This window comes from Muscardinus avellanarius, assembly GCF_963383645.1.
Source record: "Muscardinus avellanarius genome assembly, chromosome: 7".
NCBI classification, from domain to species: domain Eukaryota; kingdom Metazoa; phylum Chordata; class Mammalia; order Rodentia; family Gliridae; genus Muscardinus; species Muscardinus avellanarius.
The window spans coordinates 28,386,543-28,407,099 of NC_137793.1; the positions used below are offsets into that span (position 1 = coordinate 28,386,543).

Below are 20,557 nucleotides of genomic sequence, written 5' to 3' on the forward strand. Positions count from 1 at the left end.
GGTGTTTTTTTTTTTTTTTAATCTCACAATAGACTAAAGCGAAGGTCAGCTCCATTATGGAGGGACAGAGAGCTCTTGACACCTTAATAAGGAGTATATACTATGGTATCTAGGGATTTTCCACATAGAAACTATAGATCCTCAGGAATTTCCTCATCCACTTCTTGGAATCTGTAATTTCTTTGAAATTCTATTCTCGGCTTTGTATCTAAATGCAAGTGCCTGGAATGAGAGGCTATAGCTTTTATCCGATTTCCTGGCTCCCAATCCATAAGAATGATAGCTAACACCAGTGGTTGCCAAATTGGGCTGTATATTCAATCACCCAAAGAGTTTTCAAAATCTAGAGGCCCTGAGGTGGTAGTCTCAGCCACTTAACCAGTAGAATAGGGTCCCAGACATTATGACTTTAAAATGATTCTTAGGTGATTCCAATGCACAGGAGAATCTGGGAATCAGTACCTTAGACTATAAGATGAGAAAATAATTTTTTTAAAAGATGGTATTCAATGCAGGAGGGCAGCTAAACTACTATCATAGTTCTACAAATGTTGAAGTAAAGTGAATTGGAAAATGATCTTAGCTAAATTGGTGAGGAGATCTAACTCCCTGGGCTGCCTAATTGGTGTTCACCTGGCAGAACCTGCCCTGTGTCGTCCCTGCTTTGGTGTGGGTTGACATTTACCTGCTTCACATGTTGCTGTGGGAAGCCCTGTAGTGATTACCGCGGCAACACTGCTCTCCACTCTGGGGAGACTGGAAGGGATACAGCCCCTGGGACCCTTCTGAGAAGAAGATGGCGAACACAGGTACCACACCCTCTTCCACTATATCTGAGCTGGATCTTGAATTCTACTGATAGAAGATTTGAAGCTGGGTGTGGTGTCTCGTGCCTATAATCCCAGTACTTGGGAGGCGTGCCTATAATCCCAGTACCTGGGAGGCGAGACAGGAAAACTGCAGATTCAAGGCCAGCCTCAGCAACTTAGCAGGATCCTCAGAAACTTAGTGAGACTGTTTCAAAATAAAAGATAAAATAGGGCTGGGGGTGTATCCAAGAGGCAGAACATACCTAGGATTGATACCCAGTAACACACACGTGCATGCACATGTGTGCGCGCGCACACACACACACACACTCACAAGAGCAATAATGAGCAGTGATAACATTTTGGGCCATAAAGGGGGAAGAAGCTATGTATCAGAAGCGAACACATGGATTAAGTCCAGCCCTAGAATTAATGTGCTCCAGGTGGGAACCTGGACCAGTGTTTCAACCCAAGTGGGCCTCCATGTTCTCATCTACAAATAGCACTGAGGTTCCTCTGCCATCCCACAAGTACGTCATGGAGATAACAGAGATTGTTTCTGCATCATCTACTTTGGATGAAGCTATGATAACTCTTGCATTACACGTGATCCAAGACCATCTTCAGCATCATTCTCAGCAGTAGCACAAGGGGTTAAGTAGATGAACATGAAAGGAATTCCAGTGCATTTCTTCTCTCGCCCAGCATACTTATGTTGCTGTGTACATGTAATGACATAAAAAATCTTGTAGGTACGAAGTCTATCATTTGAAAACGTTTGGATCCTTTTTCAACTTGTTTCTCTTGTGTGCATTAGGTTACGTGGACAGAGGACTTTGATAACTAGCTCTGATGCTCTGGAATGTGTGCTGCGAGTCAGGCGTATACCGATGTCTGTCTGTCCCAGGTATAGGTTTCCCTACGTTGGAATCTGTGTTCCCAGTGTATCTTTATCACTAGAAATGAAACCTTACCAGTAGGCAAGCATTCATCCACTGAGCTACCTTCCCAGGAACAGAGGCAAGATTTTTATACATTATTTAAAGTATTTCTTTATTATTAATTAATTAATTAATTAATTAATATGTGGTACTGAGGGTGGAACCTGGGGCATTCCACGTCCTAGCTATAACCTCAGCTCTATTTTTTATTCTTAATTTTGAAACAGGGTCTCACTAAGTTTCAGAAGGCCTCACTGAGTAGCTGAGACTGGCCACAAACCACGACCTCCCATCTCAGCCTCCAGAATACTGGGATTACAAGTGTGCGCCACTACACCCGGCTAAATGTTTATTTTAGTATCTTACTTCTGTACCTGACAATCGATACAAGTCATTCATTTACAGCAGTTATAGATTTAAAGAAATATCAAGGAAAGCACATTTCAACTGGCTGGTGGAAGTGGCAAAAATCACAACACTGGGAGGCAAATATTTGAGTCATAAGTTTCTTAGAAGATATGATGTAAACCAGCACAGGGGCACATGCCGGGAATCTCGGTGACTCAGGAGAGAGAGGCAGGAGGATCACACGTTTGAGGACAGCCTGGGCAACTTAGTGAGACCCTGTAGTACAATAAAAAGGGCTGGGGATTTAGCTCAGCAGCAGTGCACCCCTGAGTTCAGTCTCCAGTACTGAATAAGGAAAAAAAAAAGATATGATGATGGTGAAAGGGAAATTTAAACCTCAAAGTCAGACTGGAATTCTAGAGAAATAGATATTAGAGCTAACTAAACTGATTGTGTGTGGGGGGGGCGATTGAACCCAGGGGTATTCTACTGCTGAGCTACACCTCCAGCCCTATCTTTTATTTTTATTTTGGAACATAGTCTCACTAGGTTGATGAGAGTCTCACTACTTACTGAGGCTGTCCTTGAATCTGAGATCCTCCTGACACAGCCTCCCAAGTACTGGGATTATAGGCATGTACTACCACGTTTGGCTTCAAACTAATTGCTTTAATTTGAATTTCGTACTACTTTTCCTACTTGATGTTTATTGTACTTTGACAGGTGACTAGGTTCAAGATGGTCAGTAATTAAACCATTTAGGAAAAGCAGCACAGTGGTAAAGGAAAGTCAAGACAGAACACTGGAAAGGTTTAATCCACTCTCCTGCTCCTTCCATCGGTTGGAATGCTGGCTGCCCTTTCTCTGCCCCATCGGCACCCACCTAACTCACATTCTGTGGGGTCAATGTTATAAAGTCATGGCTGGCACAAAATGGACTTTATAAAGTGGTATCAAAATAAAAAAATTAGCAAATAATTACTTTGGCTAAATTTTCATTTTCTTTTAAACTGCACCTAATAATTATATGTATGCCATATAGTCTAATTCAAGACATACGCATGCCACATGAAATGACAATGTCAAGGTAATTAGGATTTCCATCTCACTAATTCTTTGTTTGCTTTTGTGGTGCTGGGGATTGAATCCAAGGCCTTGTGCATGCTATCCAAGTACTCAATAGCTGAGTACAACCCTGACTCTCAGCATTTCTTTACATTTGTAGTGCTTGAAATTCTATATTTTAGTTCTTCATAAAGCATATGATAAGTCGGGCAAGTTGGTGCATGCTTGTAATACCAGTACTTGGGAGCCTGAGACAGGAGGATCGCAGATTTGCAGCCAGCCTCAGCTACTTAATGAGACCCTCTGCAACTTAGTACTGGATTAGTGGACTTAGAAAAAATGAACATAGGGCTGGGGATGTAGCTCAGTGGTAAAGTGCTTGCCTAGCATGTGTGAGGTCCCAGACTTGGTCCCCAGAACTGCAAACAAAAATTTATTTTTGATTTTTTTTTGTTTTGGCACTCAAATCTTATTGGCTTATCAAAATTTGCAGTACTCTAGCCCCTAAGCTTAAGAACTATAGCTCAGGTAAAGGTTTGATAAATATTGTTGAATGTCCAAGTAAAGGTTTTAGAAAATAATTTATAGAAAATACTTTATACCTGATTTTACTGTCTTACTTCAGAAAGTCTAAATGAAGGGTGGGGACACTCATCTATCAACTTGGAAAAGTTGATTTTTCTTTCTAAATTTTGGTAATGACCTAACCTGGGACAAACAGTGACTACACAGTTGAGGACAGAGCTGTCCCTAGTGAAATGGAGGATTCACGTGGGGTATAACAAGACCATCTCTAGCTCTAGCTTGGCCACATTAATGAATACAGGGTTCTCTGTGAGAACCTCACTGGTCATTAAAGGAGGCTTTCCCAAGGACGTAACGTTTGATTTAAGTCTGAAGGAGGAGTTGGTATTACCAGGGAAAAGGCAAGAAGGAGAAAAACTGTCATAATTCAAGAAATTTGCAAGTATTGGGGCCCCAACATAGAAGCACATATAGCACTTTTTTTTAAAATCAAAGACAGAATATAAGATAACTAAAATCAGGGTGAGAAAGCTGTGGTATGTCTGCAGAGATAGGCAGGACCTAGAGTACCCAAGAACTTGAGTTAGAAAAAACCTATTCTTGCCGGGTGTGGTGGCGCACGCTTGTAATCCCAGTGCTTGGGGGGCTGAGATAGGAAGATCACACAGGTTCAAAGTCAGCCTCAGCAACTTAGTGAGACTCTCAGCAACTTAATGAGACCCTGTTTCCAAATAAAGTATAAAATAGGTCTGGGAGTATGGCCCAGAGGTAGAAAAGCCCCTGGATCCACCCCCAGTACCCCCCCCCCCCCACACACACACAAATGCAAGAACTTGTGCATGGGGTAGTAGAGTACTCATCTAATTGTAGAGAGGCCTTGTCTTTAATTTCAGCCCCACTAAATAAACAAAAAAGAAGCAGAAGGTTGTGCATGAATGTTTATAGTAGCATTATTCATATTGCTAAAAGGTAGAGACAAACCAAACGATCAAATTGTGATTGTATCAAAAATATGATATGCCTTTATGTATTACTTTGCCAGGGCTGCTGTCACATCAAGCACCATGAACTGAGTGGCTTCAACTACAGAAATTTATTGTCTTCTGCTTCTGTTAAAAGTCCAAGATAAAGATGTCAGCAGGGCTGGTCCCTCTGAGGGAAGTGAGGGGACAGCTGTTCTGGGCTTCTCTCTTTGGCTTGTCTTTGTGATGACTTGACTTTCTTCTTGTGGTGATCTCTGTGTTAGAAATGGATTTTAGGGAAGCCGTAAATATAAACTCAAGAAATCGAGAGTAATTTGGCAAGGCAATTTACTTCTGAGCAGAAGGATACAAGCAAGCACATTAGGCAGGCAGTCACATCAGAATTTTATTCCCTAGCAAGAAGGCTGCCACACCATTTTCTAGTGGCTTTTACAATCTAATACAGTTGGTTAGTTTTCACTGGGCAGATTTTACAAAAGGAGAAACACAAAGCCAATATACTCAGGAGTGGAAGATACAGACACATGTACAAATATTACAAAATGGTTACCAAAGCCATAGTTACAAAATGGAAGCCTGCGTTTCTATGTGATCTTATAACTTTGATGGAAAAGATTGTTTTCTTTTCTTACAATCTATCCCTCTTTTATTATACATTTTTATTCTTTTCTTCTAATTTTGTCAACATGAGCTGACTTTTGCGATCTGAGATTGTAAGTAGAAAGTTTATCATTGTGTGGAGGCTGTTTGGTGATGACTGTTTCTATAAGTTTCGGACTAATCCTCATATGCAGGGGATTATACAATACCCTACCAAAATCATCACTGGGCTTAGACTTTTGCCCAGAGGACCTGGGTATCTGGAACCTGAATGAGCATATCTGATGATTAAAAAAAAACGTAGGGGAGTGATCAGAAAATAGGAAAGAGTAGAGGCTAAAAACTTAGCTCATTATTAAGTATATAGCATGAGCAAAGAAGGCCTGGAATTAGGTCCCTGTTAGCAAAAATAACAAAAACCTTGAATTTATAATCTTATATACAGAACTTTCCCTCACCCTGCTCTGCCTGCCTGCCTTCCTGTGTCTCTGTGTCTCCAGGGAGTCTTTCCTGCCTGGGTCCTATAAGATCCTTTCTGACTCATCATATAGAAGAAATCCAATCATTCTCTCCGGAGTCTGTGTGACTGCAGTGTATCCTCTGCAGAAGCATGAGTTTTGTCTTATTGGTGGTCTTCCATGTGTTGTCCTTGTACCATAATAGTATTTTTGTCATATCCCATTTTTTGGAGGTTCTGGAGATGAAACTGATGACCTCATTCAATTGTATTTATTCATTAATTCATTTATTTATTTATTTATTATTTTTTGTGGTACTGAGGGTGGAACCCAGAGACTTTCTACCTCCGAACTATACTCCCAGACCCATTTTATATTTTATTTGGAAACAGGGTCTCACTAAGTTGCTGAGAGCCTCACTAAGTAGCTGAGACTGGCTTCGAACCTGCACGATCCTTCTGTCTCAGCCTCCCAAGCGCGGGGATTACAAGCGCGCGCCACCACGCCCAGCTCCAATTGTTTGTATTTAGAATGTCCTCTGTCCCTCACAGAAATGAAGTAGCAATTTTGGAAGCAGGGCTTGGTTACTAAGAAGGGGGATTATATAAGGTCCTCTCCCTTTCCAATTCTTGCTTCTAGTCTCCATGATAGGAGCAGAGCTCGTGTTCTTTTCCTCTCTCTGCTTCTTGGCTCAATGCCCTGAGTTCTGCAGACCCTGGCCTCACATGGAGTGAACCCCTCAATCTCCAAAAATCATATGCAAATAAATCTCCCTTTCTTTAAGTTGTGTGGTCAGGTTTTTTGGGTCATGGCAGTGAGAATATTGACCTAAATAGAAATTGTTACCAGAGAAGTGGGTTCACTGCTGCATCTAAGTCTGACCATATGTTTTGTGAATCTTTGGAACTGGTTTGTGAGAGGAACTTGGAAGACCCAGAATGTGGCTAGAAAGATGAATGGTAAGGACTGCTCAGATTTCAGAGGGCAAAGAGGACTCCACAGGAAAATGGAGTAAAGGCCGCACATTTTACATCTTGGTAAAGAACTTAAGGCACTTTGCCTATGTCTTGAAACTTTGTGTTAGGCCCAATTTAAAGAAGATGAACTGAAAAGCAAAGTAAGCCGGGCATGGTGGTGCATGCTTGTAATCCCAGCATTCAGGAGGCTGAGACAGAAGAATCACGGTTCACGGACAGCCTCAGGTACTCAGTGAGGCCCTCTGCAACTCAGTGAGACCCGGTTTCAAAATAAAGAATTAAAAAATAGGGCAGGGGCTGTAGCTTGGAGGTCGAATGCCCCTGGGTTCCATCCCCGGACCCGCAAAGCAAACAAAGCAAACACACAAAAGAACCCAGCAAAGTATCCAAACTGCATTGCGGGTATTGAAGTTCACATTCAGTGAATTGTACACTAATTTCAGGAGTAGAACCCAAACAGAGAGACTTTACAGATTTGCAGATTGGCCAGAAAGGCATGTGTAAAGCTGAGATCCAGAGCAGTGAAAGAAAGTAAGATAGTAGCCGGGCGTGGTGGTGCATGCTTGTAATCCCCGCATTTGGGAGACTGAGGCAGGAGGATCACGGTTCGCGGCCAGCCTCAGCTACTTAGTGAAGCCCTTTGCAACTCAGTGAGAACCTGTTTCAAAATAAAAAAATAAAAGCTGGATGTGGTGGCGCATTTTTGTAATCCCAGCACTTGGGAAGCTGAGGCAGGAGGATCACACAGATTCAAAGCCAGCCTCAGCTACTTAGTGAGGTTCTCAGCTACTGAGAGGAACTTGGAAGCTACTGAGAGCCTCACTAAGTAGTGAGACCCTGTTTCCAATTAAAGTATAAAATAGATCTGGGAGTATAACCCTGAGGTAGAAAATCATCCCCCAGTACCACCAAAAATAAAATAAAATAAATAAATAAATAATAAAACATTAAAAATAGGGCTGGAAGCCAGGCTTGGTGGCACACGCTTGTAATCCCTGCGCTTGGGAGGCTGAGACAAGAGGATCGCTCAGGTTCGAAGCTAGCCATGCTGGCTTAAGAGACCCTGTTTCCAAATATAAAAAAGTATAAAATAGGTCTGGGAGTGTAGCCTGGAGGTAGAAGGGCTTCCAGGAACCCCAGTACCACCAAAAAAAAAAAAAAGACCTGGAGGTATAGCTCAGAGGTAGAATGTCCCTGGATTCCATCCCCAGTACCAAAGAAAAGAATGAGGAATACAGTTAGGGCAATTGAAGATTTACATAAAAAAAAAAAAAAGGAATGAGGCCAGGGAAGTTGGTAACCATGGAAATAAGGGCAGTTATTCTGAAGAAAAGCACTCAGATTCCTTCCCCATGGCCTGGTATCTTACCCACTGGTGGTCGATTTGGGTACTCACATAATTCTGGCTTTGCTGGAAAAAAGGGGTCATGGGTGGTTGTACCAGGTCCATTCCCTCCAGCACTATATAAGGATGCTGATTTCTCCACATCCTTGCTGACACTTATTTTTCTAATCCTTTGATTATAGCCAACCTAGTAGGTATAATTAAGGTTTTGATTTGAATTTCCCTGATGACTAATGACATTCAGCATCTTTTTATGGGCTTATTGGTAATTTGTACTTGATGTTGCTTTAAAATCTTTTTGTTTTAGAAAAGTGTTTAGAATGGGATATGGCTTATTTTTAATAAATTTGAAAGACATAGACCACTCTGAGACTATGGTGATAACCACAGAGAGCAAAAAATATTTTTAATACACCTTAATGACTCATAAGGAAAAAAAGAAATAGTGAGCCACCCCTTGGGGATGACTAAGGTCTTCAATCCCAGAATCAGATGATATTTCTAACTCTGAGCAAGTTACTCAGCCTCTCTGAGTCCTGATTTCTACATCTGTAAAATGGAATGTTAATAATACATATATTACAGGCTTGGCATGATAATTAAACAAAATGTACATATAAATCACATATCATTGTTCCTGTCACATAGTAAGTACTCAATAAATCCTTGGTAAAGGAAACTAGGCTAATTAAAATTAATCATTTTTAGCAAGGTATGGTGGCACACACTTGTAATTCCAGCATTTGGGAGGCTGAAACAGAAAGATTGCAATCTACAGACAGCCTCAGCTATTTAGTGAGGCCCTCCATAACTTAGTGAGATCCTGTGTGAAAATAAAGAATAAAAAATAAGGCTGGGGGTGTAGCTTGGAGAAAGAACTAGAGATAGAATGCCCCTCGGTTCCATCTCCAGTACTGTAAAGAAAACAACAACAACAACAACAACAACAACAACAATAATAATTTTTAGCTGGTTGTGGTGGCACACAGTTGTAATCCCAGTGCTTGGGAGACTGAGACAGGAGGATCTTAGTTTCGAATCTGCCTCAGCAACTTAGGCGCTCAGCAGTTTAGCAAGACCCTGTAAAATAGGTCCAGGGTGTAGTCCAGAGGTAGAAGCCCCTGGGTTTCATTCCCAGTAGCACAAACAAAAACGAAATTAAATTAAATAAATCATTTTTAACTATAAGACTTCTTGGAGGCTTTATTATGCAAATATGCAGTATAACTCTTCAGGAAGAAATAACTAATTTTCCCCATTTGACTATGACATCTGGCAGGGAAAGTGGTCCAGAAACATGCTTTGGAAAACACAAATTTACCCCTTCTCTTTTTCACAGGCCAAGAAACTTAGGACCTAAAAGGAACTAACCCAGGAGTTTTTGATAATAAATTTATATAGAGTATAAGCTCCTCTGCACCCCATTCTTCAGTGAGATCTTTCCATTGACATCACCTTGGGAGTAGGGAGAGTGTTCCTATGTTCTTCCCACTCTTTCTCAACCGATTTGGTCCGTCAAGCTCCTCCCCACCCTCTCAACCCATCCTTACATTGTCATGGGCCAAAGCAAGAGTACAAATGGGCCCACATTACATATAGTCATAAGTAGACATGAGTAGATAACAGGTCTACTGTAGACCTGTAGGTAACAGGTCCAAGTCAAACTAAAATTTGCTAAGGAATATATGTTCTATCCTCCTGCCTTGACAAGCAAACCTTCAAAACAGATTGAAAGGTCAACTTTAAGCTCAGAATTCAGTTACTCAGTGAGCAGAACATGTGAGAGAGGGGAACCAGGGGCCATACCCCTGGAATTCCTACCTCTGGCTCTGTCCTACACTGTGAGGGGAGAGACCTTGTTCACATGCACACAGACCCCTCTGGTCACAGATCTGAACTTCATTCTTTTAACTGTGGCCTCCCAAGGTCACCCAGAACTAGGGAGAGAGCATGTTAACAGTGTGGTAGATTCTCAGGAACTCAGACTCTGAAGAAAGACCTATGACTGGAGGTGGATTTGGGGTTGAGTAAGAAATAGGGGTCTTGGGCACCTGAGGTATAGTGGGGCATGGGCTCTGAGTGGCCATAGTACCTCAGCCCTGTAGGAAAAGGTACGGTGGGAGGAGGACCCCATGCTCAAGGGCAGTGCTGCCTACTCAAGCCATCTGATGTCACTAGGATTGTTTCAGAGAAGGTGCCTGAAAAGAAACATCTGTGAAAAGAGAGATTGCAAATCCCTTCCCTGAACAGTGCAGGTGCACGCGTGTGTATGTGTGTGTGTGTGTGTGTGTGTGTGTGTGTGTGTGTTACTGAGGATGGAACCCAGGGACATTCTACCTCTGAGCTACACCCCCAGCCCTATTTTTTATTTTTTTATTTTGAAACAGGGTTTCACTAAGTCTCCGAGGGCCTCACTAAGTAGATAAGGCTGGCTGTGAACCTGCGATCCTCCTGTTTCAAGCTCCCAAGTACTGAGATATCAAACAAGGGCCACCACACCCTGCTGAACCATGAGCTTTTTGACTGAAATGGCCTTGCCATTTTCCCACTGGAAATGCCAAGCCCAGAAACTCATGAGCAGCTGCACCCTGAAGACACCAAGTGACACACCCAGGCATCACAAGGGACTCACCGAGGTGACCCGGTGACCTTCGGTCAGCCTTCCCCTGGTAAATTAGAGGAGATAAGTAAAAACCGGAAGGAGACTTAGGCTCCTGTTATCTCTGGGTGTTTTGTTCCATGTTAATAATAAGAACTTGATGGTAGCAAGCAGGTTGCCCAACATCATTAGATTGAGCCTACTTTTGAATTCCTCAGCAAGTTGAAACATATTTTTAGTTCTAATATCAAAACCTGTCAAATCAATTATTATGAAAAATTCAATTAAGAAAGTTCCAGACATCCGCCCGGGCCTCCACACACGTGCTTCCAGCTGGCTGCGGCGCCTGCGCGGTGGCAGCCGGAGTCGGCGCCCTCTGGACGTTTCTGGTACCTGGACTCCTGCCGTGGGAGCCTGCCTGTTCGTACTCGTGTCCTGTGCACACACCGTAGAACGACTGCGCCATGGGTCTGACATCCAATTCCAGCGTGCGAGTTGAATGGATTGCAGCAGTTACCATTGCTGCTGGAACAGCTGCAATTGGTTACCTAGCTTACAAAAGATTCTATGTTAAAGATCATCGCAGCAAAGCTATGGTAAATCTTCATATCCAGAAAGACAATCCTAAGGTCGTACATGCTTTTGACGTGGAGGATTTGGGAGATAGAGCGGTTTACTGCCATTGCTGGAGGTCCAAAAAGTTCCCATTCTGTGATGGGGCCCACACAAAACACAATGAAGAGACTGGAGACAACGTGGGACCTCTAATCATCAAGAAAAAAGAAACTTAAATGGACAGTTTTAATGCTGCAAACCAATTTGTCATGAGGTTTACCTGATTGTTTAAGTAGAATGGCTACCACTACTGTCTAATTCACCTCCCCTGGGTTCTAGATGTGGTAAATTGCAAACTTCAGCTTTCACATTCATGGCATTTGCCTTACTTGTTGAAACATCGTGGTGCACATTTGTTTAAACAAAAAAAGAAAAAAGAAAAAAAAAACCCTATGCCTGTGGGTTATTTGGGTTATTTTGGTCTTGTAAAGATCCATGTCTTTAAATTTAAAATAATGGTATTAGAATATAGTTGTATCTTGAGGTTAACAAATTCTCAAAATCATGTATATGCAAATTGTACTTGTAAGTTTCAAAGAAAAATTATCACCTTTTCATATTACTTAGGTAACCTAGAAAGTAAGTAGGGTGTGATAAAACTACATTAATTTCTTAATACAATCTAGGAAAAACTTATGACCTTGATTTTTTTTTTGACAGTGGTAATGACACTAAAATATAGCTTCTGTGTTTACAGTTTCAATCAAAAGAACTTGTAAATGCTACTTTCTTTAATTACAAGTCAGCCAGATTGATAATCAAGGGGCTGCAACTTGTGCTGTGTTCATCTTTATTGAATTGATCCATTAAAAGAACCAATAGTAGACATTTAGATCACAGTGATGATAGATTTGAATCATAAAGAATGTCTTAAAATGTAATATTCCAGAATTCTAGCCCAAGGATTGGCAGGCACTCAAACTGCCGGCTGGGAAGGATTTGTTGCACACATGTCCAGACTTCTGACCGCAGAGCCACATGTTGATGACAAGAAGAGTGATCACAAGGTTAGATCAAAGGCCAAAGGCGTGGGAAAACTTTTATTCCCCAATCTGGATAATCAAACACATGGGTTAGTAAAACTGTTTAAGAAAAAAAAAAAAAAGAAAGTTCCATATGTGGTGCTATATGTATATTAAAAAAGACTGCAGCAGCACATATGTCTGGGAAGAAGTGGCGGCTTCATCCCCTGCATGTGCATGACACTATCCTGCCCTTCAGCCCCTGTTACTGGCAAACCCCCTTCTCCTCCTTTCAGCCCCTCTCTCCCCAAGAACCTCCTATTCTCCTCTTTACCCCAACCCAGGAGACCTGACAAATGATTTATTTGTTGCTTGTCTGCAGAACATGTGGCTAACCAGAGTTTTGGTATTAAAGGGAGCAGAAACTTTTAAATAGGAGACTTTAAAAAAAAGGATAAGTAAAAAACAGAGGCCCAGCTGGGGATGGTGGCACACATTTGTAATCCCAGTACTTGGGAGGCTGAGACAGGAGGATCACAGGTTTGTGGTCAGCCTCGGCAACTTAGTGAGGCCCTCAGCAGCTTAACAAGACCCTGTTTCAAAATAAAAATTAAAATAGGGCTGGGGATATAAGTCAGAGGTAAAATGCCCCTGGATTCAATCCCCAATATCACACACACACACACACACACACACACACACACACACACACACGTTGGTTTGGATGCCCCACCTCTCATCTGCTGGGAGAGTCATTAGGGGTTAAGAACGTGAACTCTGAGCTCAGACTAGCTGGATGTAGATTCCTGCTCCACAAGTCACTCTATGTGACAGGGATCATTTACTTTATCCTCAAGGCCTCAGTTTTCTCATTTGTAAACATCCAGGCATTTAGCATGATACCTAGAGAACAATTAAAATTCAACCCATATTAGTGACTATCGTGAAGATGGCGACCGAGAAAAGCGGGGCTTAAGAGTCCCGCTAACAACCAATCTCCATTACCACAAAAAGAGCGCCTTTCATAGCCAGAAAACACCATCACCAGAAAAACAAAAAAACCACCAGGCTCCAGAGAGAAAGCGAACTGAGAACAGAGCTCAGGGCCACAGAGGAGACACACGCGCCCGAGGACGCGGCAGCAGCGCCATACTGCCGGCGGCAGCGGCGAACTCAGCGGACGGCTACAGCAAGCCGAGGTGAGCCGATGCGGAACAGCCAGGCGGGATCTTTTGGCGCAGACAGCATTTAAAGCTCCCAGTGGCTGAGCTCAGCACACGCTGCAGGGATTCAGCGTGGAAATCAAAACCAGAGAAGAAAAAATACGCCAGCCTCATGGCCGAGGGCGTGGCAGAGGCGCCATATTGCCACCGGCGGCGGCAGCAGCAGTGAATTCACCGAGTCCAGTACAGCTACATCTACGTACTCAAGAACAGTGAGTCAAATTGCGGGCCACAGAGGAGAAATCCCAGTATTGTGCCTCCTGGGACTTGACCCAGTGAGGGAGTGGTGGTGGCAGAGATATCACACCATAGGAGAGCGTGCAACCTGGCACCCCCCATAGTTTAAAGCAGCCTCTATCGACTCCCTGGGTCGGAGACTCTGTGATACAACCCAGTAAAGGAGTAGTAGGGTCTGAGATAATACAGACTCGAGATCCAGAGCACCTTAAGTGAAGCCATAGTGACCCAAGGGAAGAACCCAGAGAAGGCACAAACCTCCGAAATCATGGGAAAGAGGAATAACACTAAAGTAATGAATGTGCACAACCCCACAACATCAGAACCTGATAAAACAGAAAATCAGAGATTTCTAGAAGATCAAATCAGGAAAATAACTGTAGAAATAATAGAGGTGCTTCGAAAAGAACTCAGAGAGAGCCAAAAAGAGATAAAGGATGCAATTAATGAAGTAAAGGCCTCAATTCAAAGCACAAACAACCGATTAGACCACATGGAGAACAGAATCTCGCTCTTAGAAGATGAGCAATCCAAAAATGAATGCATAGTTTCTAATCTAGAAAAAGATATCCAACAGCAGGAATCTGACATTGAAGAAATATGGGCCCATCTTAAGAGAGCTAACCTAAGAATAATTGGAATAGAGGAGGGAAAAGAAAGTGATACCAAAGGGATCAACAATCTCTTCAAGGAAGTAATAGCAGAAAATTTTCCAAATATAGAGCAAGAGGTTGATACACAGATCCAGGAAACTTATAGAACTCCCTTTAGACAGGATCCGAGAAGAGGATCCCCACGCCATATAATTGTCAAAATGACCAATGTGGAAGCCAAGCAGAGAATCTTAAAGGCAACAAAAACAAAGGGCCAACTGACATTCAGAGGCAAACCAATTAGAATCACTCCAGACTTCCCAAACCAAGTCATGAGAGCCAGAAGGGCTTGGAGTAACATATTCCAAACTCTGAAAGAAAACAACTTCCAGCCAAAAATTTCCTATCCAGCAAAACTTTCTATCAAATTAGATGGAGAAATAAGAAGCTTCCATGACAAACAGAAACTGAAGGAATTTATGTCTTCAAAACCAGTGCTAGAGAAAATACTCAAAGAGATTAACTACAAAGAAGAAATAGGTAACACTCACCAGAACCAGAGAAACAAGAGTTTCCATCCAACAGACAACTAAGATTGGTTATCTGTGGAGATTCATTATTTATGTTAGTCTTTTACCTATCTCTAAATTGTATTGTTTGCCTTTATTGTTGTTATTTTTTAGGATTTCTAGTTGGAATATTAATATACCTTCAGATATAGCATTTGGAAATATTTTATCCAATTCTATTAGTAACTTTTAACTCTGTTTACATTGTCTTTGGATATACAATATTTTCTTTTATTTTTTAGGGAGTTTGTATATTCTTCTGTTGCCTGTGCCATTGAAATCATATCCAAGAAATCACTGCCAATTTCAATGTTGTGAGGTTTTATGACCCAGATTTTCTCCTAAAAGTTTATAGTCTTAAGATTTATATTTAGGTCTTTTATCTAGTTTGAGTTAATACTTGTATGTGGGATTAGGTAAGGGTCCAATTTTATTCTTTTCCATGTAATTATTATTTTTCAACAATATTTAGTTAAAAGATTATTATTTCCACCACCAAATCTTCGTGGAAACCTTGTCAAAAATAACTTGACAATATAGGGAAGAAGTTAGCTCTAGGCTTGTATTTAACTCCAATGGTCTATATATCTGCCTTTAGAACAGTACTACACTGTTTCAATTATTGTAGCTTTATATGGTTTGAAATCAGAAAATATACATCTTCTAGCTTTGTTTTTGCTTCGAGATTGTTTTGGGTATCTAGAGTCCATATTCCATATCAGGATAGATTTTTTTCTGAAAAATAAATATATGATAGTTTCACCTAAAAAAAAGAAAAAAATATTCTCTGGTAAGAAAGAAAGCAAAAAGAAATATTGAAATGTTATCTTTAAGTCATCAAAAGCTTGGTATCAGACAAATGAAACTGTTATGTGAGATTATCATTTTTAATTTTGGATAAATTGCTATAATACTAGATGTCAACCACTAAGCCAAGCATGGGAGGGAGGGATGGGGAGAGAATGGGATGGGGATCGGGTGGGGGCTGACTGGGCGATGTGTGCATGTATGTCTACAAAAGTTTGTATCCCACTATGATGTATGAATACAGTGCACCAATAAAATAAAATTTAAAAAAAATAAATAAATAAATAAAAATAAAAAGAAATAAAAAAAAACTGAAAAAAAAAAAAAATTAGTGACTATCGTTAGCATCACGCCGGGGGCAAGCAACGGGTTTGTGGGGAAGAACACCATTTATCCAGGATATCTGGATCTGCCACAGGGGTTGCCTACAGCTGGAGAGAGACAAGCCTCGAGCCTCCTCTGCCTCAGTGCTCTCTTCTCCAGGCCTCTTCTCTTCCCCACCTGCCTCCCCTCCCTGCACACAGGTTCCTTCATGCTCCGCTCCCATCTAGTCTACCTGCTCCCTGATCCTCTCCTCTCAGCTTCACCTGCCATCCCTTCTCTCTTGGTCCCAGCCTTCCCCCTTTTTTGGAGCAGGGTCTCACTAAGTTGTTGAAGCTGGCCTCAAACCTGCAATCCTCCTATCTCAGCCCCCCAAATACTGAACTTACAGGAGTGTGCCACCATGCCCATATTTTTAAGATGCCCTTCTGGACATTTTTTGATCCTAGCTTCTGGAACTTTAGAAGATAGATTAAAATGTAGCCGTCAAAAGGACCCACTAGCTGGAAATAAATAAAGCAGGGGAATGATGATTCATATCTAAATAAGTGAAATAAGTATAATGGTGAAAAACATTTTATTGTGAATTTTCCAAGAATGTAGACTCCTTATATTTCTTTGTAGTCTCCAGAGAGCCCAGCACTGTGCCTAACACATAAAAAATACTCAGTATCTATTGAATAAGTACCTCAACCGATAAATGAATAAATATGGAAACAAAATGTGACTTTATTCCATTTGAGCACATACAATCAGAGTGTCAACTGAGCCCAAGAGCAGAGAGATAGATCTTAAGAGGATCTTGGCAATTCTCTGGCAAAGTTACACATTCGTTTATAGTTAGCGTGTTATTAAAATGTAAATGCCGCTGCCGAGGTTTGCCCTCATCTATGGACTAACATTTTCCCTGTTGACATTACTAATTTTCTTGGCAAAGCCTTTTGTATAAACACAGGTAGAATCCCAGCTGGTGAGCTCTGTCCACAGAGCGGCTGACTCTGCTGAGGTTACGTCGCAGCTCCACGTCCCTCCGCTCATTCCTCTCTGTGTTGTCGGATTCGGCTGACATCCTTTCAACAAATGTTTGTTTTATGCCTTCCTTATGCTGGTCGATGTGCTGAGAACTTTTGAAAACTATCTCATTTAATCCGTGCAATGCTCAGAGGAAGGTACTATTATTATCTTTCCTTTTCAGAGGAGGAACTGAGGCTCTCCAGCTGTCCCCGTTTACTGAAGTAGTTCCGAAGACATCAGGCCCTGCAGTTTTGAAACCTAGAGAGTCCTGGGCAAGCTGTCCTAGTTTTCTGGAACTGGAAAATTTCCCAGAACACGAGACTCTCAGTGCTAAAGCTCGGAAAGCCCCATGCAGACTGGTGAGTTGGTCACCTATTGGAGTCACATGCCCGAGGCCACACAGCTGGTTCACGTTAAAGTAAAAATTATCCCATCTGATTTCATACTTTTAACTATCCTGATTTGCCTAGTTAACCTCTAATCTTATATTTCTGGCTGCTTCTAAGACATCTTACAGTCATACTCCAAATAGCCAACTGTGTTATTCAGTTCTCCATCACTGTAATAGATACCTGAGATGATCAACTTATAAAAAAAAAACTTACTATTTATTTATTTTTATTTATTTATATATTTTTGTGATACTAGAGGTAGAAACCAGGACATTCTACCTCTGAGCTACACCCCCAACCCTATTTTTTTATTCTTTATTTTGAAACAGGGTCTCGCTGAGTTGTAAAAGGCCTCACTATGTAGTAGTTGAAGCTGTCTTCGAACTGTGAGCCTCCTGTCTCAGCCTCCCTGTAATGCTGAGATTACAAGTGTGTGCCACCATGCCCAGCCAAGAAAAGCCTTATTTGGGCTTACAGTTTTGCAGGTTTCAGTCCATGATCTGTAGACTCATTGCTTTGAGACCTCTGGTGGGGTGGAGGCAACACGGGGAAAAGATTTAATTTCAGGTATGTATCAGTGTGGACCAGAACAAGGGAGTTGATCCACAAAAGAATATTGCAGGAGTTGCAGCTAGAATGTTTACAAGAACACAACCCCCAGAGAATTTAGGAAAATTGCTAGATACTCACTGCATATTGAATTGGCAGTTCAAGATTATCTTTTTCTAAATATTAATGAAAAAGTGCATACAAAGTCACATACACATACATTACACACACACACACACACACACACACACACACACACACACACACACTGAAGGAGACCATCTGTCCAGGTCTGGGCCCACGTACAGGGGGAACCTGCCTAACCACACTGATTCATATATGAAACTAAACCTCTTCCCTGGGTTCTGATGACACAAACAAAAAATACCATGCAAATATGAGACTTTGTAGAAAAGATGTTCCAGTCAATTTGAGGGAAACACAGAAGGGCTTTTGTTTTGGTAGTATACAACTCCACATTGAAAATAGACATTTAGGTCCTGGCCTCCCATCCCTGGGATTTTTCACTGGCCACTGAGGCTCCCCCTGCAGCAGCCTCACCCTATTTGCTGTTTCATCTCTTTGTCTTCCTCTCTTTTTTCTCAATTCTTCCTTCCTGGGCCCTTCTTCCCATACTTTGTGTACTTAGCTGTAAGCTCACTTTGCAGTTCAAACTCATTTAACATTCTTAGCAGATCTGATAGGGTTTCAATTTATTATTTATTTATTTATTTCTGGGGATGGAACCCAGGGCTTTGAGCATGCTAAGCAAGCTCTCTACCACTGAGCCGCACGCCCGGCCAGGTTCTTATTTATTAAGAACGACTATCCTTAGAAGGCAATTGTGGCTTAAACAGAATTCCCTTCTCTTTTGTAAAGAAAGGTCAGGGGAATTCTGAGGTCCTATGTTTCATCCAGAAGAGGAATTCACAAAATATCAAAGCTGGGTTGGCTTTCAGAGGACTGTTCCTGATTGCCTTACTGCTCTGACAGTCCCTGTAGCCTTTTATGAGGTATCTTTCCATCTTGGGTGAACTAGCAATTTTAGTGAGCTTTTCTCAGCATGGAACTTAATAAAACAAAAGAAATAAAGGAATAGAGAAAGTGAAAGAAATAAAGAAAGAAACAAAGAAACAAAGATTTTCTTTTTCTTTTTCTTTTTTTCTTTTTGTTGGTACTGGGGGTGGAACCCAGGGGCTTTTCTACCTCCAGGCTATACTCCCAGGCCTATTTTATATTTTATTTGGAAACAGGGTCTCCCTAAGTTGCTGAGAGCCTCACTAAGTAGCTGAGGCTGGCTTCGATCCTCCTGTCTCAGCCTCCCAAGCGCTGGGATTACAAGCGTGCACCACCAAGCCCGGCTGTAAGGTTTCTACCTTTCATGTGGATGATAGAAGATTTGCTGGGGGCAGAGTTGCTTTTGGAGCAGTTTGTACTGTGAGGAGAGCCAGGAGTAAACAGAAAATCAGAGTGTCTGAGACATCTCTGAGATGTTTGGGGGTGGAGGGAGAGCATTGGAAGGAGGCAGGACTCCTCTGCAAAGGTAGAATAAAGATATGTAAATGCATCAATCTCATGTCAGCCCTGGCCCTTCTAGACCTCAATGGAAACAGTACACATCCAGGGTTTTCTGTGGCAATGATGCTTCTGTGTGCTGGAGTTGGAGGGAGGGAAATGGTTACATGAAATTGTTTGTAAAAGAGAATCTGTTATGACCAATTTAATTCAGCTCCATAAGATATTCTAAGGCAGTGATTATGTGTCCCTCACAAGGTCAGATGTGTTGTGGGGAACAGAAGAAAGCATTGATATCCCCAAGGCCTGACAATCTTCTTAGAAAATTGAGACCCCTCTACATGCCCCAGGTAAAAAAAAAAAAATGAGATCAAAGAGCTTTGATGCCCCAAGTCACAACACTGACATATGTGTTCTGGAAAGTTATGAGGTAAGGGGCTGGATGAGGCGCTGCGAGGATATGGACACCAAGCTGGAATGCAAGCTGCTTGTTGGAGGTCTTTGTCTTCTTCCTCTGGGTCTTCCCCAGAGAGAGCTCTGCCATAGTAGGTGCTCAATGAAACTCTCCTCAGTGATGAACGGAGGGTTGGTGGGAAAGAATAAGAAGGGTAGACAGTTAATCAGGCTCAAAAAAGGAAGAAAATCTTACTATTTGCAAAGACAAAAATGAGCTTTCGCAGGGCAGGACTAATAGTTTAGGATTGGCTAGTTTGCCTTTAAACTACCCTAGTTGCCTGGTACCTGGTCCTGGAATGATTAAGACAGAGAAATACTGCCACTCTGGTGCCCAGGCCAGGTAGAGAAAGCATGGCTCCAATTGAGTAGTTTGTATCTCCAACACATGCTCCTAGCTAAGCCTTTGCTACCTCTAAGAATTGGCTAGAACCAAGAGCAACACACACACACACACACACACACACACACACACACACAGAGTAAAACAGCATCATATACAGAAGATTTTTTGAAAAGCAAACAACTCAGAAACCAATTTGAATTAGCTATTGTATTGGACCCCTAGGAGAGACAGCTTGAAGGACAACTGGAACCAGTGATGTCTCCCTTCTCCCTTCCTCCCCATTGCCTTCCAAGTATGTGGTAGCACCATCC

The 20,557-nt window shown here is 41.8% G+C and overlaps 2 protein-coding genes across 2 annotated transcripts in view; one reads left to right on the plus strand and one right to left on the minus strand.

Annotated features, from left to right (window-relative positions):
• The window catches only part of LOC308265041 (butyrophilin subfamily 1 member A1-like), a gene marked incomplete at both ends in the record, with an annotated part of 31,204 nt that extends 20,088 nt beyond the window's left edge, over positions 1-11,116 (minus strand). Inside the window, 4 exons of the mRNA XM_080698668.1 lie at positions 726-852; positions 8,076-8,117; positions 10,684-10,717; positions 10,974-11,116. Coding sequence (XP_080554794.1) covers positions 726-852; positions 8,076-8,117; positions 10,684-10,717; positions 10,974-11,116 — 346 coding nt within the window. The remainder of the gene's footprint in view (positions 1-725; positions 853-8,075; positions 8,118-10,683; positions 10,718-10,973) is intronic.
• LOC308265269 (CDGSH iron-sulfur domain-containing protein 1-like) lies at positions 11,115-11,441 on the plus strand (the record flags this gene model as incomplete). The annotated part of the gene is made up of 1 exon (XM_080698866.1): positions 11,115-11,441. One exon carries the CDS (start codon positions 11,115-11,117, stop codon positions 11,439-11,441), a length of 327 nt encoding a protein of 108 aa, XP_080554992.1.
• Positions 11,442-20,557: the final 9,116 nt, after the last annotated feature.